The sequence below is a fragment of the Platalea leucorodia genome (genome assembly GCF_965183815.1).
Source record: "Platalea leucorodia genome assembly, chromosome: 2".
NCBI lineage: Eukaryota > Metazoa > Chordata > Aves > Pelecaniformes > Threskiornithidae > Platalea > Platalea leucorodia.
Genome location: NC_138824.1, coordinates 100500246 through 100524984, shown reverse-complemented (window position 1 = coordinate 100524984; position 24739 = coordinate 100500246). Strand labels below are relative to the sequence as shown.

The window sequence follows — 24739 nt, the reverse complement described above, 5'->3', positions numbered from 1 at the left end:
GGTCAGAGCTGCACCAGTTCCCTGTCTTTTCCTCCCACCACTCTGAACAGAGCTGCCCCAGTATAAATTCAGAATAAGCCCATGGAAAAACAGGCCTCAATCAAATGTTTAATCACAACTTACTGAACAATTTCTTTTTTTTCTTTAGAAGCATGAAAGCAAATCATTGACTTAAGACCTCACCCGCAACCTGATGGATGGAAATTGTGATCTGAACTAATGAAAACTGCAATCGCTCAGACAAAGGCTTTCACCTTGTCCGAAATGTTTGCGCTGTAGCTCCTTGGTGCCAGCATCTATCAAACAAATATTTAGGAACACAAGATTTGCTGCATTTCTGATGCGATGCACTGAGAGATCTATAGATTTCTAACCTGAAATTTTCTGGCTTGTATCTACAACATTCACGCTGGTTAAACTATGAAAAATTTAATTTTATCTTATCTTCTTGAGCAGGACTGAATTCTCAAAACAATTTTACCCTGCTATAATCGAATGGATGTCTGGTGTGTCTCTAGATTTATTCTCACAAAAGTAAGAGCTTGAATTAGATCCTCTGTCATACTTTTTTTAGATCCCGCTGCTGTTCCCCCAATGAAGTCTGCAGTAGCAACCTCAGGGCTACTACCAAAAAAAAAAGAAAAAAGAGAGAAAAAAAAATCTAGCTAGTTTTTATTTCCTCTTTTGCACGTTCTATGAGGAAGTAGTCCTGCATCATGTCCTCTGAGTTGCAGCTCGATATTTTTCCTTCCTCTTAGCATTTTCTAGCTTATGTCCATGCAGTTATAATTGGCTCAAACTTGTCACGGCCCGGTCTTATTTCTGTTAGTTTCTAATCACACTGTTCTTTCCAACCAGGATCAGCGGCTCCTTTACTTGATCAGTCTCTGATGCCTATTCCCCAGCCATAGCTACCTCCCATAATATGAGAGAAGTCTCCAGTTTCAGGTATGTCACAGCCTTTCCTTCTACAGGAGGCTGCGTTTCTCACTTCAGTGCTCTCCCATTCGTCGCCGATAACCCTTATTTTCACTTCCACATGCAATGTTAAAATCACTGTGTCAAAATTCCCTCTTTACGTATCTATTTCAACTTCCTCTTTCCCACTCCTGTGCGGCCCAGGCTTTTGGTTTTTTGTTCTCCTCTGTGTGCCGTAATGCGTTTCTGTGGCCTGTGCTACGCTCAGCGTTGCGCTTTTCACGTTTCCCTGATCTTGGCATAAAATAGACCTGCTCGAAACATTGAAGCTAGTGAGTTTTCTCCTTGCACAGCATTGTGTCATGAGGCATGCTGGCTCACAAGATCAGCAGCTGCAGAGCCAACGTGCTCACTCAGTTCTTAAAAAGTTACCGTAAAACCTTAATGCATGCACATATATTAAAGACACAAGAAAGGGAAAGGGGAAAATTGGGGCATTACCCTCACCTGCCTGTGATGCAAATGTTTGCATGCTTGTTTAAGGAAATATAGGCTAGCATTTTGAGGGATGAAAAACCTTCATGAATCCAGGGTCAGTCGTCTCTTACAGAACAAATATGTTAAATCGTCGTTTTCAAATTACACTGATGGCAACCTCAGCGATAAGAGACGTCAAGAAAATATTAGAAACCAGCATAAAAATTACACAGCACAGAAAAGAAACTAGAGTTAAAAGTCACAGGCAACAGAAACAGAAATACAAACATTTACATTAGAAAAAAGACTAAACAGATAAGTTGGGACTTACTGACTGGAGTTATCTAGTACTTTGTTGTACTCTTTAGCTCTTAAAAATATGGATTTCTAGAGAAAGGGGAAGAGTATCACAGTTGCAGTGCTGCCGGGTGTCTAAATTACCTACTTCAATCAAAACTGGCCTTTTAGATTAAGATTTAAATTCTTTCCTAACACCGTTTGGTCAACGAATCTACATGGCACCTTATTAGAGTTGTTATGTATTTTTCTCTAAGTTTCTCAGAATCATTCTTTATTTTAGAATAAAAGAATGCATGGAAATGATCGTTTTGGTTTGAAATAACATCCTGATCCTAAAGATCAAACATCACTAGTGAGTTTTTCTAAGGAAATGTGAAAACTCTCTCTCTCTCTCTCTCTTTTTATTGACGCAATGGTTGTTAGCAAATACTTGATAAAACTCAGCGCTTTTTTGTCAGATGCAAATAAGATACTGGCAGCATAGGAACGATCTGAACTGAATTTTCTAGTTCCTGTTCCAAATGATCTTAAAATTTACGACTTTTAAAAATGCCTTTGCGAATATTCAGTATTTAGTGTAAAACCAACGGGGTGGTTTGATACGTGGCGAACGATTTCGGGGCTCCTTTCTCAGCGGTCCACGGCGGGAGCGTTTGCGGGGGGGACGAGGAGCAGCGAGCGCTCGGGCAAGCAGGTGCCTCCCAGCACCGCATTTCAGGAGCTTATTCATAAGGAAACCCTCTCCCCGTTGGTTTTTGGTTTGGTTTGGTTTTTTTGGGTTTTTTTGGTTTTTTTTTTTTTTTTTTTGCTTGCGTATTTCTAGGTTAAACGGCCTCAGTGTTACAAACGCTTGCTTTCGTCTGTTTGGAGAACCTGACCCTTTACTCTGTTTGCAGAAGTCGGGAGCGGGCTTGCTAGTTTAAAACGGAGGGTTGCACTAACTGGAGGGGGGAAAGGAGAAATGAGAGCGGCGTTGGTTATCTCTCGAAACCAGCCCCTTGGGGTTGATTTCCGCGGGCGATTTTCACTCAACAGGCGGGCAGCCGCCAGCAGCCCCCCTGCCCGGGGAGGCGAGGGGGAGCGGGGCCCCGGTCGCTGCCGGAGCCCGCGGCTGCCGGCGCCTCGGCAGCGGGGCGAGCCGGGGCCGGGCGGCGGCACCGCTTTCCGCCGGCGGCCCGGGCGGCCGGGCAGGAGCGGGAAGAGCCGCCTCTTGCCGTTCCCCCGCTTCCCCCCGCCGGGGGATGAGCGGGGCTGGGAGCGCGCCCCGGGCGCCGCCACGCGTGGCGCGGCGGGGAGCCGCAGCGGTGGTCCCTGGCCGCAGGGGATCCCCGGGAGAAACACCGGCCGCGTCCGCGGACTCGGTGTATCTCCCTTCTCGGCGGGGCGGAGCGGGTTTTCACGCCTGTTCCACACGGGAACTCTGCCTCCCAGCTCCCTGCCTTCGGGAGCTTTCCGAGCGATTAGCGGCAGTTGCCTAGTGCGTGGGTGACAGTACAATAATTAATCTAAATGTGTGAATTTAGGAACGGACCCTGCCGATTAGTTCCTCCCTTTTCTCAGACTCATATATGCGTAAAACAAGACGACTCTCCAGACATCATAATACTTCTCCCTAAAGCCGCCTCCTTAGCAGGGTTTCCCAAAGCTCTGGGAGCAGGACTGATTCCCTTCTCCGTCTTTTCTCCTCCCCCCAAAAAGTCCTCGGGAAGACTCGGCTCTGGTCACCTTCAGAAAAGCTGTACTGAGGCGGTCGGACTCCAGCAGTGACCGCAAAAGACTGCACGAACTTTACAAATCCCGATCCTAACTCTAATCCCGGGGCTCCTAGGGAGCTATATGTCTCTGCGGCTCCCGCCTCGGAGAAGAGGATAACGAGAATAATTACCTTTTCCTTTCCCTGCTCGGAAGCGTACCTACATCAGTAGCAAGAGAACCAGAGCATTCAAGAAGTTAGCGATAGCCCCAAGTCAAAAAAAGAGCGTGACCAAGGAGGGGAGGGGAATGAATTTTGCTTGAACCCCGGTAACGGGAAAGGAGGCCGGGTAAAGGAGGGAAGCGCAGCAACTGTCCCTGCCGGCCGGGGGGCACCGCTCGGCAGGGCCCCGGCCCCGGCCCCGGCCCCGCACCGCCCCGCAGCACCGCCGGCGGCGGCCGGCGGCAGGGGGGAAGCCGGGGTATGCTCGCCCCCTCCGTCTTTTGCCGCGGTTTTACTCGGGCTACCGAGTACAGATTTAGCAAGAGGCTCTGGAAACAGGGGAAGTCCAAGCGGCCGCAGGGTCTGCCCAGGGTAGGCCCCGACATTTACTATTATAAAAAAGAGCCAAAAAAAAGAAAGATGTGTTTTTCCCTCAGAGCCCCTGGCAGCCTGGCGGGGGGAAGCCCGGCAGCTCCGGAGCGGGGCCGGCCGGTGCTGCGGGCGAGCCCGGTGTCCCCCGCCGGTGGCAGCCCCTCTGCGGGCTGCCTGCAGAGGGACCCGCCGCCTCCGTGGGCGGCTTTTGGGGAGCCCGGGGCTCCCCCGGTTCCGGGACGCCTGCATCCGCCTGCAACGGGCTGCGCGGCATCTGGTCCCCAGGACAGCCGAACTCCTCGGGCCGGGCCTTTTGGGCTTTTTTCTGTTTCTTTTTCTTTCTTTCTTTCTTTTTTTTTTCTTCCCCTTGAGCAGAGCCGCCTCTCGCTACCAGAGTTATGAATGGGCCGAGGGGGGAGGCAGCGGCTGGAGGGAGCCTGCCCAGCCCACCGCATGCCCCGGCGGCCGCCGCTGGCTCCTGCCCGGAGCCCGGCCGAGAGCCGCGCCGCGCCCGCTCGCCCCGCGCCTTCCCACGCTGTCGCGAGTGGCAGCGACCGCGGAAGGAAGGATGGAAGGAAGGATGGTAGGAAGGATGGTAGGAAGGATGGTAGGAAGGATGGAAGGAGGCGCAGGGCCGGCGGCGCCCCACCGCCGGCCCCGACGTGGCCTCCCCGCCGGGGCGAGCCCTCCCTCCCGCCCGCCCGGCTGGGTCCTGGTCCGGGCGCGGGTCCGAGCCCGGGGGTAGTCGCCCCGTGCCCCCCCGCCTGCCCTCGCTCCCCTGCCCTCCCCCGCCCCCAGCAGCGCGATTTTCGGGAGGCGGCAGACGTACCTTGAAGGCGATGGGCAGCGTCTTGTTGCAGCGCCAGTGGGTGGGCAGCACGGAGCAGAGGAAGTTGGGGCTGTCGGTGCGCACCAGCTCCCCGGGGTGATCCGCCAGGACCTCCACCATGCTGCGGTCGGCGCTGCGCAGCTTCCCCGGCAAGGCGACGCTGTGCTCGGCGCCGGGCAGCGGCAGCGGCTCGGTCATCTTCCCGGGGCTCAGCGTGGTGGAGGGCGGCGTGAAGCGGCGGCTGGTGCTGGTATCTACGGGGATACGCATCACAACAAGCCTTTTGAGTGAAAGACCTCCACAGGGTTTTTACAAAACACCGAAACGAGAGTAACTCTTCAGCGATCTGCTCTCTGGGGACCAACATAAACGGATACAGGCTGAGGACCCGGGGGAAACTTGTTTCTACGCCAGTCCCCAAAGTTAATTTTTTGCTGAAGGCGGCTGAGATAGCGAGCACGCCGAGACTTAACTCTTGGCGTCCTGGCGCTGCGGAACAGGTCACGTTAATCCGATAAGCCAAAGGGTCGTCCGTGCGGGGCTCTACCGCGACGCCTGTGCATCTAGTCTGCGGCCGTGACGCCAAAAGTTACCGGGGGGAAAGCTCCTTCCAAACTCCCAAGCACCGTGGAAAAAAAAAAAATGAGGCAAGTCAAACACAAGACGCGGTCAGAAACGCATGCAAAGCCTGGGCTTCCCAGAGTCAGTTGCCTATCAGTTTCTTCCAGGTGATTTCTCTACAGTCCCAAGAGAAAACAAAGTACATCAGCGTCTTCCGTAGGCAAAAATCGCTCTTTAAGAGGGGGAAATTCGGGGTCAGTCTTCGGAGAAGGCAGTAGGCGAGCTAGTCTGTCTGATCAAAGGTCAGCTGGCTACAACTGTATATATATATTCACGTACACACACGCACGCACACACACATATACTGTACTTCATAAAATATTTACAATATAATCTGCAGAGAATTTAAACACAACAGGAATCCATTAACGTTCTCGGCAAGATTTTTTTTTTTTTAAGCAGCCTTGAAAATCAGCTTCAGTAGTTTGGTTCGCGTTGCTCTAAGAGTACTCGTGTCATGACCTTTCAATCATTCTTGCGCAAAAATAAAAAAGAAAAGAAAAGCAGCTCAGTGCATGGCATTCAAGCTTTAAATCTCTATCTTTGTACTTGTCTTTGGTATAACTTCTTTCACCAGTTTAAAGAAAGGTCGCAGCCGATCGCAAGCTCTGAGGCTAAAAGGTCCACAGCTGAAAACTTGGGTTTGGGGATGTTGGTTAAATTGTGGGTTCTCTCTGTGGTTTTGTGTGTGCAACAGCGCTCTCTCTCTCTCACTCACGTCCTCCTCAGCAGTCAAACCAAACAGTCTGCAACAACTTCGGCAGTCATTGCCAATTCTTTTTTTTTTTTTTTTTCGGTATCTGAGGCAGTCTTCCTCTAATTCGGCCACAGGAACCGGCTGCTTAACAATATTTTAACCGCAGCAGGTGGAAGCCTGCTTTCGGAAACATGGCTTTTCTCTCGGCCGCCTCCAGCCAGCGGGATGGATACTGCCAGCCTGCGCGGAGAGCCCCCACGCACACGCACACACTGAAAACCAAAAGCAACCAACCAACAATAATAATAAAAAGATTAAAAAAAAATAATAATAAGCCACTACTTTTGAACGAGTGAAAGCTTTCCTTCCGCAAAAGAGGAGGTGGCGGCGGGCGGGGGTGGAGGAGCCGCTGACCCCCGCGGAGCGCGACGGGAAGAAGCGGGGAGGACCAAACCCCCAAAGCTGCCAGCCAGGGTTAGAAGTTACAGCCTCCAGCCCAGACGACCGCTGCGAGAAAGCGCATTTCCACGGCGGAGAGCTCTCGGGTCTTCACGTGAGCCGCGGGGAACGCAGCCTTCCTGCCTGCCGGAGGGACGGACGGACGGACGGCCGCCCACGGCGCCGGGGCTCCGCCGGGCCGGGTCCTGCCGCTCGGCTCGGCTCGGCCGCGCTGGGCTGGGGTCGGGTCGGGTCGGGTCCGCCGCCGCCCCGCCGCCGCCGCCGCCGCCGCCGCCGCCGCGGGTATGAATGGAGGTGGCCGGGCGCGAGCTGGCGGCGGCGGGCGGTGCGGAGGAATGTCATTCCCCCGGCTGCTTTGCATACGGGGAGGGCGCCGGCCAATCACGGCCCTTTCCGGGAGCAGCCAGGGCGCGGCCGCGGGCCAGGGGCTCCTGGAATTGGCGCGCCCGCCGCCGCCGCCGCTACCGTGGGGCGCGGGGGGTGAGCGCCGGGTCGGCGGGACGCCGCCGACACCGCAACCGCGCACCCACGCACCCGCGGGAGGACCGCGGGCTGGCGCTGGCCGCGGCCCACCGCAAAGGCGCGGGCGGCCGGGCCCGCCGCAGCCACGGGCAGGGTGCTGCGCGCCTGCGGTTTCCCGCGGGGGCGTTAGGGCAGCCGGAGCGGCCGCGATCCCCGGCTCTGCCCGGCCCCGCTGCGGGTCCCGCTTGCCCTTCGCTTACGGACCACCCGCCCCCGAGGAGCGGCTGGTAGCCGCAAGGTGCCCGCAGCACCGCGGACGCCGCCCCGGCACACGCCCGCTGCCGGCCGCGCAGCCCCGCGCTCCCGGGCCAGCTCCCGGCCGCGTTTGCTCCGGGGCGTTTCCTCCCCGCGGGAGGGGTCGCAGCCGCACGGAGGAGGGACACCTGGACCGGCAGCCGCCGCCGGGCTGCTGTCCCCCGTCCGCCCCGCTGCTTCCCGCCCCCGCCGACAAGGACGCGGCCCCGAGGGGCGCCTGTCGCCGCTCGACATATCGCGGCGGCCGCCGGGCCCCAAGCCGGGGGACATTCCCCCCGGCCCCGGCACAGCCCAGCCACCGGCCGGGGCTGCCGGCAGGACCGCCGGGGGCGAGGCCGGGCCGGGCCGGCAGGCGGGCAGCGCCGCACGGGCAGCAGCGGGCGGCCGGCGCCCGCCCCGCCAGCCGGCCCGGGCCCGCGGAGCCGGTAACGAGGATGCCGGGTGGAGGCGCGGCTGTCCTCTCGGGCTGGGCTGGGGTTTGGGGTTTTTTTCTTTGGTGGTTTTCTTTCTTTTTACTTTTATTTTTTGGTGCTGGTCGCGGATGCCGTGGGCCCGTCGTTGGCGTTCCCCGGGCTGGGAACGGGGCGATCCCGACCCGCTGCCGCCGTCGCGGCGGAGCCCCCGCCCGTCCCCGCCGCGCTCTCGGCACAGGCTTGGGGTTACCTCCGTGAAATTTCACACCCCTCGTTCGCCCGTGGCTCCCCTCCCCTCCCCTCCCCGCCGCGTCCCCGCCGGCGCGGCCGTCCCTCCCCACGGCCACCCCCGGGACGCCTCCGCCGCCGCCCCCGCCAGCTCAGCAGCCGCGGCGGCGGCCGGCCGCGCTCCCGTGGGGCCGGGCGGGCTTTGAAGGGGAGCGACGGCAGCTGCGGCGGGGTGGGTGGGAGTGCGTGGGGTGGGCGCGGCCGCGGAGGGGCCACCACGGGAGCCGCGTCCCGCCGCGGGGAGCCGGGCTCGGAAAGGGCCGCGGGGAGCGGGCCGGGGCTGCTCCCCGCCGCCGGGCCTTGCGCAAGGCGGCGGCGGCGGCCGGCCGGTGGGCGGCCCTCGGTGCAGCTCCGCGGCGGGGCCGGCAGAGGGGGCCCGCCGCCCGCCGTCGGCCCGGCGGAGGGGAGCCGGGGGAGGAGGGGGGGCCGCGGGGCGACCCCCGGGCAGGGCGGCCGCGGCTTGCTCGGCCCGCTGGGGCCAGCACCGCCCGTCCTCCTCCAGAGCCCACGGGGGACTGCGGTCCCGCGGGGGACGCGACCCGCCGCATCCCCTGGGACGCGGCTCGGCGGGGAGAGCCGCATTGCGCGGGGGCCGGCCGGGACCCCCGGCACCCACCCCCCGCCGCCGCCGGCGCTCCCCCACCCCGGGGCGCGCAGAGCGGGGCGAGGATAAGGCAGAGGGGATCCTCAGTTTTGCCGGCACCGGCTTTGGAAACGCTCCGGAGTTGGGAAAATAACTGTCAGTACGCGTTTTGGCACACCGCGACCTGCGGGGACGGGAGCAGAGAGCGAGCTCCCGCCATTCACGGTACCTGGTTTACAGGCAATTAAACTGACAGCAGGCTGAGTGCCCTGGGTGAGACACATCGGCTTTTGCCTCCCCGGAGCCCGCTGCCGGGGAGCGCGGTGCGCCGGGTGCCCGCGGGGCAGGGGCAGGGGCAGGGGCAGGGCTCCCTGCGCCGAGACCCGCGCAGCGCAACCGAGTTCGGGAAGCGGCGCAGCCGCCTGCCGCCAAATTCACGGTACAAGGGCCAGGTGGGGGTTCCCTCGCACCCCTCCAGTGCGGGCCAGGGGCGCCTTCCCCTCTGCCAGGGGGTGCCAGGCTCCGGCTGCCCCCCTCTGCCCCGCCGTCCCTTTGCGGGGGGACCGGTGAGGCGGCGCCGAGCCGGGGGCTGCCGCATCCCGGGGCCGCCCCATCCGCGCCCGGGGCTGCTCCGCCCCGCCTGCCCTCCGCGCCCGAAGGTTACAGCTTCATCTTCGCATGACCTGCCCCTCGCCTCCGTCCCCCCCTTCCCCGCTGCCGCAGGACGTGGGGCCGCTTTTCTGCGTGCCGTCGTCCCCTCCCGGTGGGAGCGCAGACCGGGCGGGGGCCACCCGCCCTCCCGCCGCCCTTGCAACGGGTCCCCGTTTGAAGCAGGCGAGTTTGGTGCAGAAAGCTCTCTAGCCCACACCAAGAGTCAGTGGTTTGTGTGTGGTTTTCTTTTTTTTTTTTAAGTCCGTCTCCTACACGGTTACTTCTTTCTTGTATGAAATTATCCCGAATTTAAATTATTAGGGAGAGGTTTCCTTCTGCTTTAAGGAAAAAAAAATTACACAGGCGAATGGCTGTTATAAACTACAGCTTAAAAGCCATCTGGGGTATATTAGTGGCTGATAACTTTTTACGGGCATTGTAGAGATAAGAAGGGTTATTTTACTGATGTACATACAACTACACACATAGCCTAAAATGTTAAAATACACATGCAGTGTTTAGGGTTTTTTTTTTTTTTCCCCTCTCCCCTCCCCTCTGTTTTAGCCAAGAGGTAGGGATTATTTTGTATTTCAATTAATGAATACGTTGAGCTGAATTTCTCTCGCTGCTTTGCATCCCGTCCTAATCTGAACTCCTTAATATAAATACAAAATAAACCCGATCTATTACACACGTGCATAGTTAGAAAAATACAAAACGCCACAACTTAACAGAAGACACAGAAAATACTACAATCTTACAGTTTTCTACAACTTACCAGCATAATCAATGCTGAGATGAAGGACCTTAACGTAGCCTAAAGGTGACAGTTTTGTTTTTTAACTGCGCAGAAGCCAAGCTTTTGCAAGGCAAGCTGCAAAAGGAGGTAAGTGAGAGAGGGCAGAGAGGGAAAATACCGCAGTGAGGGTATTTTAATGCAGATCGAGCCATGTATTTTACATGGCCATTAACACTAACTACACGTGGGTTGTTCTTTTTTTTTTTTTCTTTAGTTTGTTTAGCTAATTCAGTTTATTGGCTTCCTCATAATTTTATTTTTGCATGACAAAGAGAGGAACTCTCATAGGATTTTACTGTCCCCTTACTATATCTTGTGCAGGCACTCTGGAAAAATAGGAATTAATGAGTTAAGCAGCTTGCGGGAACATCAGAGATAAGGCAAAGCAAGGAAACGATGCAGGGTATTTAAAGCTGCTGTTTCTTCTCACATGGTAAAACTTCTTAGCGTTCCCTAATTCTAAGACTTGCTCTCGGACAGTCAGTCTCATGTGCAGGAATCCCTTTGACGCAGGAATCACAACTGGTGTTATAACTTTACCAATTCACATTCAGCAGAGCTTACATTTGTATTTTGACATCAATTTATTACAGCCGTAAAAAAACCACAAGTGAATCTCTATCTGCCATGCCTTGCCTCTGTCGTACAGGATTACTCGACCACAAAGCAGCGAGCTTTTTACATAATATAGTTAAGCAAAAGCTTCGGAAATACAAGAGAAGGAGCAACAATTTAGGGATGAATTTTAAACAGCCTAAATTGCAAAGGGCGAATTAGAGCTTGAACGCAATGCAAGTTCCCTCTGCGCAGGTAAATGTTGCCTGGCCAAGCAGGCAGCAATGGCCACTTGTTTGCAATGGGCTGAATTTGTGTGGGACAGGAGAAAACTTGCACAAGGCAGGCAAGAAAACATCTTGGTAAAGGAGAAAAAAAATGCAGACCTTAACAGAGCTGGCATACCTAGCATACGAGCACAAACTGAGAGAACTCGCTACAGACCCTGATCTTGCCAACACTTAGAAACATGCCTAACCTCATTCTTAGCGGCGTTTCTGCTGAATGTGGTAGAAATCTCTTTGGGGAAGGCAATTACATGTGTACTTAATTGTTTGGAGCATCTGGGCTTAACGTGGTGTTATCCAGTGGGTCAGCTGCTACCTCTCGCACCTGAATTCATTTAATATATGTATTAAGGCCCTCTTAAAGATGTTTATAGTGGTGTAAGTGCTCCTTACTTCTACTAGTGATGAATCAGTGGGTTAATGCCTATGAATGAAATTTGTAGGATCAGGCTTCTGAATCGCCCCTGCAACTATTTATGGCATAGCTGTTACCTTCACAGGTAATTCCACTGACTGACGTGAAAAAAATTGCTATAGTGATATATTAAATTATTCTGGGGCTACTAGAATAATGAAACATTGCACAGATAAAAGCAGCAGCTGGTAAATAAAAAGACAAGATTCTCCTTATTTCCTGCGGTGATCTCTCACACACTATGAAATATGCATATTTCATCCCAGCATGTAAAGTGCAGGTACGATGCCACCAAGAATGAGATGTGAGATGGCTAGCATGAGAGAGGGGAAATGTGGCCAGGACTACACAGGTGTACGGTGTCTAACTTCCCTCCATTTCAGGGAGGGGGAACTGCCTAAAACCCTCCAGGGATCTCGTCTTTGATCTCTGTTAACTGATACAAGGTTATTCACTCTGGAAGCGGGGAAACTGGCTGCAGCTCAGTTTATGCAAAGCAGAGGGGTTGTGAGGAAAGATGAAATAACACATATTCATTCAATGTCTTTAGCTTGGGCATCTTATTACTTGTGACCTAAGTTTACCACTGAAAAAGTCCCCAAGGACTCTCCACCCTCTTTAGGACCTCCAGGTGATAACAGTGATCAAAAGCCTGTGTCCTTCTTCCTGGGCAGAAGCTGTGAGCCTTTTTCTTTTCAAATAGGGCAGACCAATCCATGCTTTTGTCACTCAAAATATTTTAGAAGGTAGACATGACTCCTGTTTTGAAGGTGTGGGGCACAATTTTCCTGGATAGTCGGCATGTTATCAGAGGCATGGGTGGCAAGGGCACAGACCTACATAAGAAGGGAGCTACCTTTTACCGTTTCACCTCCCTCACCATTCAGAAACTGCAAGCCAGAGAGCTGTGTCTCTCTTGACTCAAACTATCAACTGGTGGCAGCCATGAGCAGGGAGAGTGGGGGACACACCTGGGGAAGGACAATTTTCAGGAGAGGCTAAACTGTGAATTTGCATCCAGCATTAACCCCAGCTTTGCAGGCCTATGGCTGCATCTCCTCCTAGGGTTTTGCTGGGTGAAGGAATGAGTCAAACTAACAGCCGAAAGAGGAGCTCAGATGGGGCAGAGCCCCAAAAGGATGAGTGGTGAAATGCGATTCCCCTGACTCTTCCTACCACCATGGATGCGACCTCAATGCCCAGCAATGCAGTGTGCCCAGCTGCGTGACCGATGCAGCACCTCACCGGTGCCACCACCTCTGGAGACATTTCTCCATGGCACTCTTCCTCCCCATTTCCTCAAGGGGGAGATTTAATAATCATGAAGTTAATGCAGCAGTAACCTGGGCTGATGCCCCCCTTCCCTGATATCCTACTTAGTCAGGCTGGCTCAGCTTTGCTGGGAGGTTTGTTAAGGGCCAAAGCCAAGGCTGGGCTCATTTCTTGTGCGTGCCTGCTGCGGGTGTGCGTCAGTGTGCAGGTGTGTGGCGTGTGCTTGCTGCTCGCGCCCAGAACCAGGGGTGGCAGAGCCAGGCACAGGGCAGGGGGTGCCTCTCTCCTCCTCTGCTTCACAAGAAGCGTCCCAATCTGGCTTTAAAAGTGCTTATTAGAATATCGCCAAAGAGACAGTTTTCTCCTTGGTCTTACACAGCTGTTGATAACCTTGTGGGTAGGAGTGGAGACTGGGTTAAAGTTTTCAGTGCAAAAATACCTTTTGGTGATTTGTCTTGTGTATGCTCCCGATACCTGTGGACCAGACGTGTAAAATGCACCGCTGTGCAATTAGGATGCAATGCATTTTGCCTTCCTCAAAGTGGAGTTTGGGCACATAGTGCATGATAAGCAGGGCTAGGCTATCTGGAGGTGCAGAAGCAGAGGGGTCACGCCTAGAGCCAAGGAAGCATCCAGTCTTATTTTCCCAGTGCTCAAATCCCAGGGAGAGCAACGGGTTTAGTCCTGGCCACTGTGTTATTGGCTATATATCAGTGAATGAGAGAGATTACAGAGAAGGGCAACTACAGTGATTAAAGGTCTGGAAGGAAATACCTATAAGGAAAGATTAAAGGAATTAAATACATGCATATAATTTGGGGCAAAAGGGAAGCCAAGGGGACAGCGTGACTGCGGTTTACAAGTACATGAAAGACAACTCTGAAGAGGAAGGGGAGGGACTGTTTTCATTAGTTAAAAATGATAAGACAAGAAATAACAGATGCCAACTGAAGTAAAACGAGTTCAGTTTTAAGAGCAGGGGCAACGTTGATCTTAAGATCAAATAGGCAGGAGAATACGCTCCCAGGGAAGCTGCAGATTCAACATCGCTTGAACTTTTCAAGTCAGAGCTTGACAAGCACCTTGGAGGGGAAAGTTTAAGAAATAGCAGAAGCGAAGCCAAAAAGCACTGGGTTGTACCGCATGATCTAGAAGCCCAGATGATTTTGAGGCCATTCTAGAGGGCTGTGGAAAACAAACACATGCAGACACTCAGAGCTTTTGGATGATTTCTTTCTCCACACAGTTCAAAATTAAAAGGAGGGAGCTGGGGGGAAAGGGTAAGTGAGGAAAATTAGTAATTTAATATGATTCTACTGTGGCTAATCCCTACAGGAGAAGCCAATTACTTGAAATACTTGGGAGTATGGGGTGGAGAAGAGAATGGAAATTGTTGAAAAGCTGCCATTTCATATTTCTATATTTCATATTTCACTTGCTGGTTTGGAGACTTAAAAAATACGCATTGTGTGCCATTATAGTGTGCCATTATACTATGCTCATTACATGCCTAGATTAATGCAGATAACATCACCCACACCTAGTATTTTCTGTGGCATTTTGTGTACTCAGGTTCACATCATAACAACCTCCAGCACTAATTCTAACATTTGGGCTTTTGATCTTCTGCTTTGGTAGGAACATTACAGATGCCTTGTACCAGCAAATGGGGAAAAAAATAGAAAAAAAAAAAGGAAAAAGTCCGGCTCCTTTATTTCCAGGACATTTAAAAGGAGCAGTAGATCTGACCCACCTGGACAGCAGGGAACAACTCTGGCATAAGGAGGATTCTGCAGACGGCACAGAATTAATATAACTACTTTATTCCTCCCTCCAGCCCCTCTGATGGCGAGGGCATGCCGGCGGAGCAGGAACTGCAGCTCAGCTGTCAGCTGGCCCTGAGTGCTCCAGACAGCTCAATTCATATTGGAGAAGCCCTAATGACATTTTGATTTACGCTAGGAGCTGTGCAGGTAGATTTCCCTCCTGTGCCCCAGACTTTGCTCCTGCAGTTAGCGGTGACTGACTAGATAGAGATTCAGGTCACTGAATGTACTCAGTCTAGGAAAAATAATTCACTGTAGCCATGGTGCTAATAGGCAAAATGTAATGGTAGCATTCACACTGCATCTGATCCAAATTACTTGGTATAGGTTTGCCTTTCTCAGGGTCAGTTTGCTTGGTTTTCAGTCAAAATTAAGTATGAATTATAAATGATTGCTAAAGTTCCTATAGGGTGATAAGCAGGAGATTGAAAGCCTCAGTGTATTCTTGGGACAAAGCTCCTTCCCTAGGCATCCCCACTGCACTTTACTGCTGACCTGGGAAGTTCTGGGACATCATCCGTGGCCTCTTGACTGGGAGGCTCTCACTCTGCCGATAAAAAAACCTAAATTACAGGGGAGTTTTAGGACATAAACATTGTTTTTCAGCAAATAAATAAGAGATATCAAAACTTCGTACAGAGGCCTAAATCACTACTAACTTTGGCTCAAATTTGAGACAGTGAAATTAAGACAGAAAGATTTTTAAATCCCCAAATGTCCTTCCATTATCCCTCTACATAAGAGATTCATTGTTCAAGTCAACAAGATGCAGAGATGCTTCGATCCTAAGGAAAAGGAGCTCCTGACACCATAACAGAAGGGAGGAAAGGCAGTTTCCAGAGGAAGCTCCTTCCCTCCCAGGCTTGCCAGAAAGAAAGTTGTGGTCTTGCAATATTTTGGACTGGAGTTAACAGCTAGGAGAAATAAGGATGCTAACTGCATCCTTTTTCTTCTTCCTACGCGATTTTCACCCTTTAGAAACTGTGACAGACTAGAGTGATCAAACAGGAAGCGTTCAGAAGAAAATGATGATGTTATTCCCAGCGTGACATTGTGGTGCTCCTATCAGCAGGTGATATTATTAGGAAAGGCACTCAGTGAAGGGATGGCTTCTCTGCTCCTCCTGTCCCTTCCTGCCCTTTATCTCCTGTTTTTAAGGGTCAGGATGAGTTTTGTTTCTCTCTCTCCATTTCCCCTTGTTCATCACCCATTCAAGGGTGATGGAGTAAATGCTGGTAGCTCGTTCATTGCCCACATGGGAGTGCTCAATGCAGTGAGTTTGCAGAGCATTTCCAGTAGCTGCCTAACAAACTGGCAGCAAAGGAACAACTGGGGTCCCTTTCCCAGGGAGGCTGCAGAGGGGATGCAGCGAGAGGCTATTGCAGCTCGAGCTTCAGGCTTAATTCGACTGGATGAGACAGAAACTGCCTTTCAGTCTCGAATCCAGTTTGCTACTTCAAATACAGCACATGGTGTGAAATAGAACTAGTTTACTTTGATATTTTTGCAGCCCTCCAGGAAAGGCAGGGGGTACCCTTGCCGTGTGAGGCTCAGCAGGAGCTGCCATGGTTAGAGGGGGATTCTCTGGGGGACAGAAGCTGCCGTCCTGACCCAGAGAGCCCCCTTACCCACCGCTAACATGAAACCTCTCCCGGTGTGAATCTCAGTGCGTTTAGGAGTAGTAAATCCCAGATACCTCATTTCTGCAGGAGGCACAGACAGAGATTTGGCTAGCAGCTGTTCCTCGCCCTGAACTAGGATTCTCCTGGTGTCTGTCTCAGACAGTAGGGCTGGTCTCAGCTGCACGAGGCCCTGTGAGTGCCTTCAGCCAGCAGCTGAGCCTGTTCCTTATCTGCCTGCTCTCCACTGGCCAGCACGCTTTATATTTAACACTCCTCAGAACAGCAATGACTTCATGCACACAGCAATGACTTCATACAGAAAAGGGTTTTGCTTCCAAGCTGTTAGGGCGGATCATGCTTGGGACTTTCACCGCAACATCCCTTGATTGAACCGGGGATGGGGGAAGAAAAGCCCGACTGAGATGTGAAGGCACTATTAACCACGCTCTGCACCACTAATGCATTCTCACAGCCACAGACGAAGCCACAAGTTAATCTCCTAAATTGTTTCTTCTCCACTTAACATGCCACCTGCGCCTGACTCTGCCTGTGCTTAGCAAGTCTGAGCCCGGCTATGCTGGTGTCAGCCCCATGCCAGCCGTCCAGTACGCAATGGGGAGCAGTCTCTCTACAGGCCAGTTCATCAGCAGTGGGATGCGTGGGCTAGCAATTAGGAAAGTTTCAGGAAGACATGTTGTCAAACTCTCTAGATATAGACCTTAATCACAGTAACATGAAGAATATGGATAAGTTTGGTCCTGATAATAATAAAAACTCCAGCTAAAAAGTCACTTACTTCTACAGTAGCACCAGCATTTGCCACATAGACACATATAATCTTCTGCTGAACTTCACCCAGTAAGACACATTTGCAGTTTTAGGCTGAGCATGTGTTTACGGGACAAGACCTAGGAAAGAGCAGGATGTACTAGGACTAGTCCTATCTCTGTGTAAGGTTATAATTCTTCTTTTGGTTTGATAATAAGAATTTACTAGAAAAATCTAGTACAAGTGTGTGTGTGTGACATGCTTTACTTAGGATGCACACATCCAGTGCTATAAGACCTCTCCGTGTTAATGATGCTTCAGTATCAGCTGCTCAGGACTGTATGTAGATGCTGAATGTTACTTGCTTTTAGTGATTCTGTAGTGAAAGGACCTGATGCTCAGAGGGTCTCATTGGCAAAGCAATGCCTGTGCCAACCAACTGATGGTGATGCCTGTGTATAACAGATGAAACTCCGTCTTGGGATCTTTCTATATATGTCTTCCCTGGGTTGCCCTGGGGTTTGTAAATGACAGGCACAACTAGATATATTGCCCTTCACTAAAATCTTACATGATTAATCCCACCGTGGCACAAGCAGGTGAAGCGGGAGGGCTGCAGGCCGGATTCTGCACTCCTTTCCAAACGTGCCCTCCCCAGAACCAAAAGGCACCCAGATTACTCAGAAGGTTTATTCTTTGTGATATTCTCCATGGTGTGTTGCTTTCCTCTGGATTTTATTTTTGTTAGTCTAAGGACAAGTATATTTCCCAAATTGTTTCATTCCTTTTTATGTCTTTTTTTTTCAGTGTTGCTTTCTTTTGGTACCACAATTACAGTTTACCTCATGAAACTGTTTTACAATTTGATTATTTTAGGGGACTTCCACAATTTGATTATTTTAGGGGACTCCTAAGCTGATGCAAATGTTTGCAGGAACTGTCTGTATCAGTTAGTTAAACGAGGACTTTCCAAGGCATTCATGTCCATGACAGGCTATTCTGAGCTCTTAAATTTTGCCCTTTCACAGGCCAGTTTGAGGATCTTCTGGTGGCACCGGACCTATCCTCAAAGCCCCAAGGATAACTCAAAACAGGTCTGGATACCCTAGCACAGCAGTACTAGAGATGGGCTCATTTTTAATTGTTAGGAAAAACAGCTCATTCTTTAGTCTCAGCTTCGCTCTCTGACTCAGTGTCACTCTCATTGAGACTGAAGAACTATCTGCTTTTTCAGCATTGTCTCTGTTTAAGCTGCAGCAGTTCCTTCAGATCTCTGTAGCCTAAATCCTCATTTAACTCTAGTGGAAATTTCTGCTTTAAAAAGTAGCCTCCAGGCAAGGTATGACAGTAGGCCTCTGCTCAAACTGGTGGGCCCACACCAGTTCACACTGGGCAAACCCCAGTCCATGTCCAGTGTTGATCAATACTACGCCAAGATGTCACTCTGCGTGGGCACCTTTTGGGGGCTGCAGGTGGTTCACAGCATTTGGGAGGACATGGCAAAATGACTGCTTAACTTGTAGGGGAAAAAAAGATCACCTCTCCACCGGTGGAGGGCAGGGCAGGTGGGGAGAGGCTTCCCGGAGAAGCCATGGGGCTCCCTCCCTGCAAGTCATAGGATGTGGCTGGACTGATGTCTTGCATGGCTGGTGTAGGGCACCTGGGCTCCGCTGGGCACAGAGGATTGGCCCCTGTTCATTAATCATCGAGATCTTCCCTAAAACAGAGCCCCTAAAACAGAGGGGATGCCAGAGGTCTTCCCTGAACCATGCGACCTGCAAGCACTGCAGGTGTGATGGGGGTGTGACAGGGCGCGAACAACCTCCTTCCCCATGCTTTGCCTTCCCTTGGAAGAAAACCGGCATGCGAGTGCATGGTGGGAGGTCTGCGGGGCGCTTCGACAGCCCCAGCCGCCTGTGCGACCCAGGAGGCAGGTCTGCCACCAGCATCAGGGCGGGCAAAGCTGGACCTCCTGGGGCTGCCCTGCTGCAGGACTTGTGGGCAGTCCTGCAGTGGGCTGCTGCTCCCACGGAGGCACAGAGGCAGAAGGTAGCATTTCCAGGGCTGTCAGTCTGGCATCCCTCACCACCAGTAACTGGACTTAAAACACGTGTAAATAATTGCTACAAAAGTGGTACTTTGTTTTAATGGAAATCATCACTACTCCTCTTGGGTGGTTTTTTTGCTTAAGTGTTTTTAATTTACCAGGTATGTCATCTACTGCCTTTGATCTCAACCACAGATCTCCCCCAGGCCATAATGAGGTGCAACTTTGTATCAAAGCCTCCTCTCCCATTTGTCCAAGATGAGATGTGTGTGCCAGCAAGGGAACAGAGTGTGGTCCAGGGAGAGGGTCCCCCCGCGCGTCCCAAGTGGGGATGCTGAGGCAGCCTGCCATCTTTTGCCTCTTCCTCTCTGATGCCTCCTTGTCCCCAGACAGCGATGCCGGGCTTGAACCACCTTAGGGCTGTCCTCCCATGGCCTGGAAGTGCCTTGCAGTAGGATGATGCCTACTGGACAAAACCCAATGCCTCCCATCTGCCCTGAGCTACAAAGCCCTCCATGAGCCTCGTTCTCTGCTTACTCAATTCTAGCTGCAAGGCCCTGACTTGTGTCAGGGTAGGTGAGAAGAAAAGCTGTCATTCCAGAACTTAACTTCATTCTTGCTACAAATCTGCCCTGAAATATACCCTAACCTCAAAGAATATTCAAGATCGTGAAATATTCTTGGCAGCAAGTCATAATAAATGGCTCTCTGAATATCAAGCACAATACACAACTCTTTTAAAAGGAAATTTGCTGTAGAGTGAACAAAGCTTAGCAAGATTAGCTCAAGATCATATTCGTCTACTGCTTTCCAGTTACAGATGTTGCACATGATAAACAGTGGCACAATGTGCCGTCTATAAATTGGCAAGTTCATTTTAAAAGACAACAGAATATTTTAATCTGTTTTTCCTCTAGGTCATTTGCACAGTTATGAAATTAGGGGCTGTAAATGCCTTAGTTTTAGCTTTGTTAGGCAACAGACATATGTAGCAATATGTTTTAGCCTTTCTTAGCTAAAACAAAGCGTTCTTGCATGATTTTTATGTGTGAATTATCACCACTAAATCAAACCTACACAGGACAATATTAAACAAAGGTAGTTGCTCATTTCATTTATGCATTATACAAACCATCTCTCATGACAGCCACTTAAAATTCTATTTATCTACAGTATCTTTGGTGTCTTGCGGAGCAAGAATTACATGTATCTGTTAAAAACAAAATCTAAAATACAACAAATATTTCTAACTTGACACTCACATTTGCCCTGGGCAGCCAGCTCTAGGTGGCTCTTCCTGAGCAGAGGGGCTGGACCAGATGCCCTCCAGAGGTCCCTTCCAACCTCAACCCTTCTGGGATGCTGTGACCCTTCTGTAAATTGCTTCTTATTCCATGGTCTTAAGCAAGCATGAAATTAAGAGGCTAATTTCTCAGATGCTATAAAGAAGATAACCACCAAGAATCCCCGTACCTTACAAAGCAGAAAGCATCCCACAAACACCAAGATTTATCCTAGGCATGGGTCATAATACCCTGGACAGGTCAGAAAAATAACGTCTCACTGTTTTGCCTACTTTTGAAAAGCCTAATAAATCACCCAGCTGCGTGGCAGGATTTTTCAGCGCTTGCACTGTGTGTGAAGCTCTGCGGAAGCAAACCAGCGAAAGGCCAGACTTGTCCCAGGGGTATGGCACACGGCTGCTCCTCTGGCAGTCGCAGCCTGCGCATCACCTCTTAGCGCTGGGATGGGAAGTCCTCAGTGTCAGGCTTTATCTAGCACTTAGGTATATTGCAAAATGATTCAATGCCATCTTCCCAAGTGCTCTGCAACAGAAACAAATGGTGATCCTCTCAATTCGGCACTGATTTAGGATGAGTGGGATTCAGAGTTCAAGGGGTTCATGGACTACAAATCAGAAGAAAATTTGTCCCCTCATCTAGCTGCAAGTGGAAACTTTGCTGCAGTTGATGTTAACAGCAGCCCCCTGAGGAAGGTGCCATGCAGCCTTGTTAAAAGAAGGGGTGGGAGAGGAAAAGTGAAGGAATCTTGGAGCAGGAATGAAAAAGAATAGATCTTCCTTTCTTCATTCCCAACATTCATTCTTTCATCTTCATTGGATCTTTTAAAATCAAAACCATAAAAATATTTAAAACCTTTCTATAAAACCCTTTTGCATACAGATATCAATTTGTTTAGTTCAGTAAATACTTAGCAGAAAAAGAGTCACTAAAAACAAAGCTAGTCCCAGGATTATAGAAAAGAAACAAACTTCACAGCATGCCAAATATTAAAAAAAATTATGATGTCTTTCTCTCTGGCACACTGTTTGTGCAAGAGGTACCAGTGATGCTGGAAAAGGCAGTCTTATTTTCTACAGATACACGGCAAAATGGACCATGGCAGGGTCTGTACAATTTGTCAATGTTTTGTTAAAGTTCCTATTATTTTATCTAAAATATCCTTGTGATAAAATGTTATCTTTGGCACTCTGATGGGAAAATTTTTACTCCATTGTCATTTTTGAGGGGTTAAAAACTCATCAAGCATATAGGCTGAGCCTTTAGTTTATATAAGAGAGCATCACTAGTGATCATAACCCTGGGACTCATCAATTGACAACGACCATTTGCACTACCCAGTCCTCCCTGATCACTTTGCTATTGCAAAGTTGCAAACCATCGAACATTAAGTGCCATCGGACGGACATCACCTTCCACCGTCACAATTCCTTCCGGCTTCGGTGGCAGCCCCATCCCAAGCATTTGAAATAAAAACTATTTTGAAGTATTTCCTCTGAAGAAACTGGTTCAGTTAAAAAGGCTTGCAACACGCTTAACAGACTAGCGAAAGCCCCCATATGTATTTAACTGTCTCGTGGAAGTTAATGCACACACATGCACACAGTGAGAAATTTCCTTATTTTGCTCCAACAGAAATTATATTACTTTAAAGAGTTTTTTCACCCAACACTTTCTATTACCTTACAATCAAGATTTCTATTTCATGACAATGCAAAGAAAAACTTTTAAAAAGTAAGATAAAGAAGTCTTTACCAAAAAAGCCAGTGGCTGCTCTGTTTTTCCTCATCAGGTACATGGTCCAGGATAGAGGAGAAGACATACCAAACTGCCCGTGGTTCATGTTTAAGTTTATATGACAGCCAGGCAGTGGCCAGACACTGCAAAAGACCAGCAGAAACTAAACAAGATGAGGGTAGAGCTCTTCCTTTTCACTCCACTCTTTCTCTGCCCTAGAGATCATTATTTAACATGAGCAAATTGAAAAATGACATGCAGCCATACTTAGTATGTGTTTTTTTTTCTTCCACTAACCAAACTCACATGAGACTTCCCATCTTTCTCTCTCTCCTCTCCCTCCCGCGCTCTTTTTTTTTTTTTTTTTTTTTTTTTTGCCTCAGGCATTTATAGGCTAGTAATTTTCATTTAGCTTCTCAGATGATTTTTCTCTGCTCAATTAGAGTGGAAGTGGATGAAGATTTAAGTTCAGAGTTTTGCTGTTAGAAACCAGATTGGAATTGTTGCTGTTGTTTCGGCTGATGCTCTGTTTCAAAGGTGCAAGGGTCTACTACCAGTAAATACAGTAATGATACAAATAACGATTCTTTCTGCAGACTTCCCCTGCTCAGAGTATTTTATAGTCACTAACACCAGACAGTGGTATCATGAGAATGCCTCTGACTATGAAGAGGAGATTTTTTTTTCCAGTAGATACACAGGACAGTTTAAGCCCAACGTCTTTTTCTCTGTACGTGGGAATAATTCCAGTGACATCCCTGGGATGGGAATTTTGTATGAGAAACGGTAACAGAAGTCAGCCACTGTGTTCTGATAAATCAGTAAATATGAGTCAGTACCTGCCAAACTCAAAATTTCTTCTTTAGGTGAAGTGGTATATACGTCTCAGTTCTCTGGTGTTTAAGAGGAAATACTCCTTCCGAGAAGTGTTCAAGTGTACAAGTGATATATATATATATATGTAACAACCTGTCACATTTGTCAGCAAATGTGAAATTCAGCAATTTCATAGATATTCATAGATGAATAGGTATATATATGGATGAATGAAGAAAAGGATGGATAGACAGATAGAGAGATTTTCAAAAGCGTTAAACCAGACTCCGAAGTTTAGTCCAGCTGTTTTGCAAAGCATGCCAAGATGCTGCAGTCACTGAAAGAGTGCAAACGGCAGTTGGAGAACAACCAGAACCTACTTTGCAATGGAGATTTGCAGAGCATCATCTCTTGTACCCTACACACTCAGTGGCCCACATGATGATCCCCTCCCTCTCTTTTTTTTTTTTTTAATTTAAGGAGAGGAGTGTTGGCTAGGATACCAAATGTATTCCCTGTACTTTTTCACCTCATCTTTTGTAATCCATTTCTCCTCCTAGAAAATAGAGAGACGGTCATAGACAGTGATAAGAAGAAACAAAATCAAATAAGAGCAGTTGTATCTGGGTAGACAAAAAGAAATGTTGCCAAATGCATAGCTGATATGTTTTTTTTTTTTTTGTTTGGCTCTTTGGTTTGCGTTTTCCACATTCCAGGATGGGATGTTTCTAATGACATCAGGGAATGCATGTGGAAACAAAAGGCTCTGAGATTTACTAGGGTTTTGCTGCTTGCCAAATTTCATATTTCAAGTAGATACCACTGTTAGCATTTTAAATATTATATTCTATAAAAATGCTAAAATCTCTTTTGTCAGCGTATGGCCACAAACCTGTGGGCCCTACAAAGGCTTCAACACGTGCAACATTGCCTATAAGGAAAATTGAACGTGGGCTTAAGCTATTCCAGGAATGACCGAAGCTTTCGGTCTGCGAGAGCAGGTTCCAATTCCCATGGAATCACAGGAACTCTTGCACCACAGCTGGTATAAAAGGGGCAATGAAATAAAATGTACTTCTGGGAAAGGTTAATCCAGAAACTGTTTGGCTGTTGTTCTTGTACTAAACAGGAAACCAAGAAGTGGTACGTTGTTTTCTTTTCTTTTGAACATTGTCTTAACACTGCCTGCGTAAAGGAGAGACCTGCACAAGAAACATACTCCTGTTCCCAAGGAAAAGAATGCAAAGAGGAAAAAAAAATGAAAACCCAACAGAAAGTCCAGTGACATGAAATGAAACACCACAATCTCTACTGCTCTGGCAACTCTTACACAATCCTGGATTATGACATTATTCAACTGCCACAGGAGGACTGCGAGAGACCTCAGGCAAATGTTTCATCAACTGCACAGCAAGATGTTTCCTGGGCTTTGCCGACAGTGGTTCAGCGGAGATGCAATAGCCCCTCTGTTCCAGGGCAGATAAAGCACCCCCTGCTAGCTGCTATCTTCAGATGCTAACTCTACAGAAAAAGTTCCTTCTTTCCATCCCTCCATATAGTGTTAGGTTTGAGCTTTTGAAATGTACAGACCTTTAGTCCTCAGCTCTCTCATGTTTTTTTTTATTATCAGTTTTCATGTTCTTTTTCCTATTGCTTGTCGCCCATCTATCAGAGTGTGAGCACCTTGTGGACATTTGCATAAAGATAAGGAATGATGGGGCTGTGCAAGATACATGTATGTTGACATCAGAGAGGATCGATCTCCAGGGAAAACTAAACTACAGACCTGGGATGGATCTGGGTTTCATACTTTTCTTCCCTAATATGATACCTTAATTGGCAGAGAATCGAAGAGATTGTAAAAGACTTTCTTTACCATTTATTTTAGTTTGGTTATTTTGGGATTCTAGGAAAAAGATATCAGTCTTTTCAGATGAATGCTTTTTACTCACAGTGTGTGTGTTCAACAGTGCAAAGAAGGTCAAATGAACACG

At 49.7% G+C, this 24739-nt stretch overlaps 1 protein-coding gene across 3 annotated transcripts in view; it reads right to left on the bottom strand.

Moving 5' to 3' along the window:
• RUNX1 (RUNX family transcription factor 1) overlaps nucleotides 1-24739 on the bottom strand; it is a 174923-nt gene that overhangs the window by 71763 nt on the left and 78421 nt on the right. For 2 of the 3 annotated variants that reach the window (XM_082304092.1, XM_082304094.1), the window contains exon 3: nucleotides 4812-5065. In XM_082304092.1, the coding sequence (XP_082160218.1) occupies nucleotides 4812-5065 (254 nt within the window). Of the gene's footprint in view, nucleotides 1-4811; nucleotides 5066-21947; nucleotides 21983-24739 lie in introns of those variants that run through there. The other variant, XM_082304093.1, reaches the window with a different exon arrangement.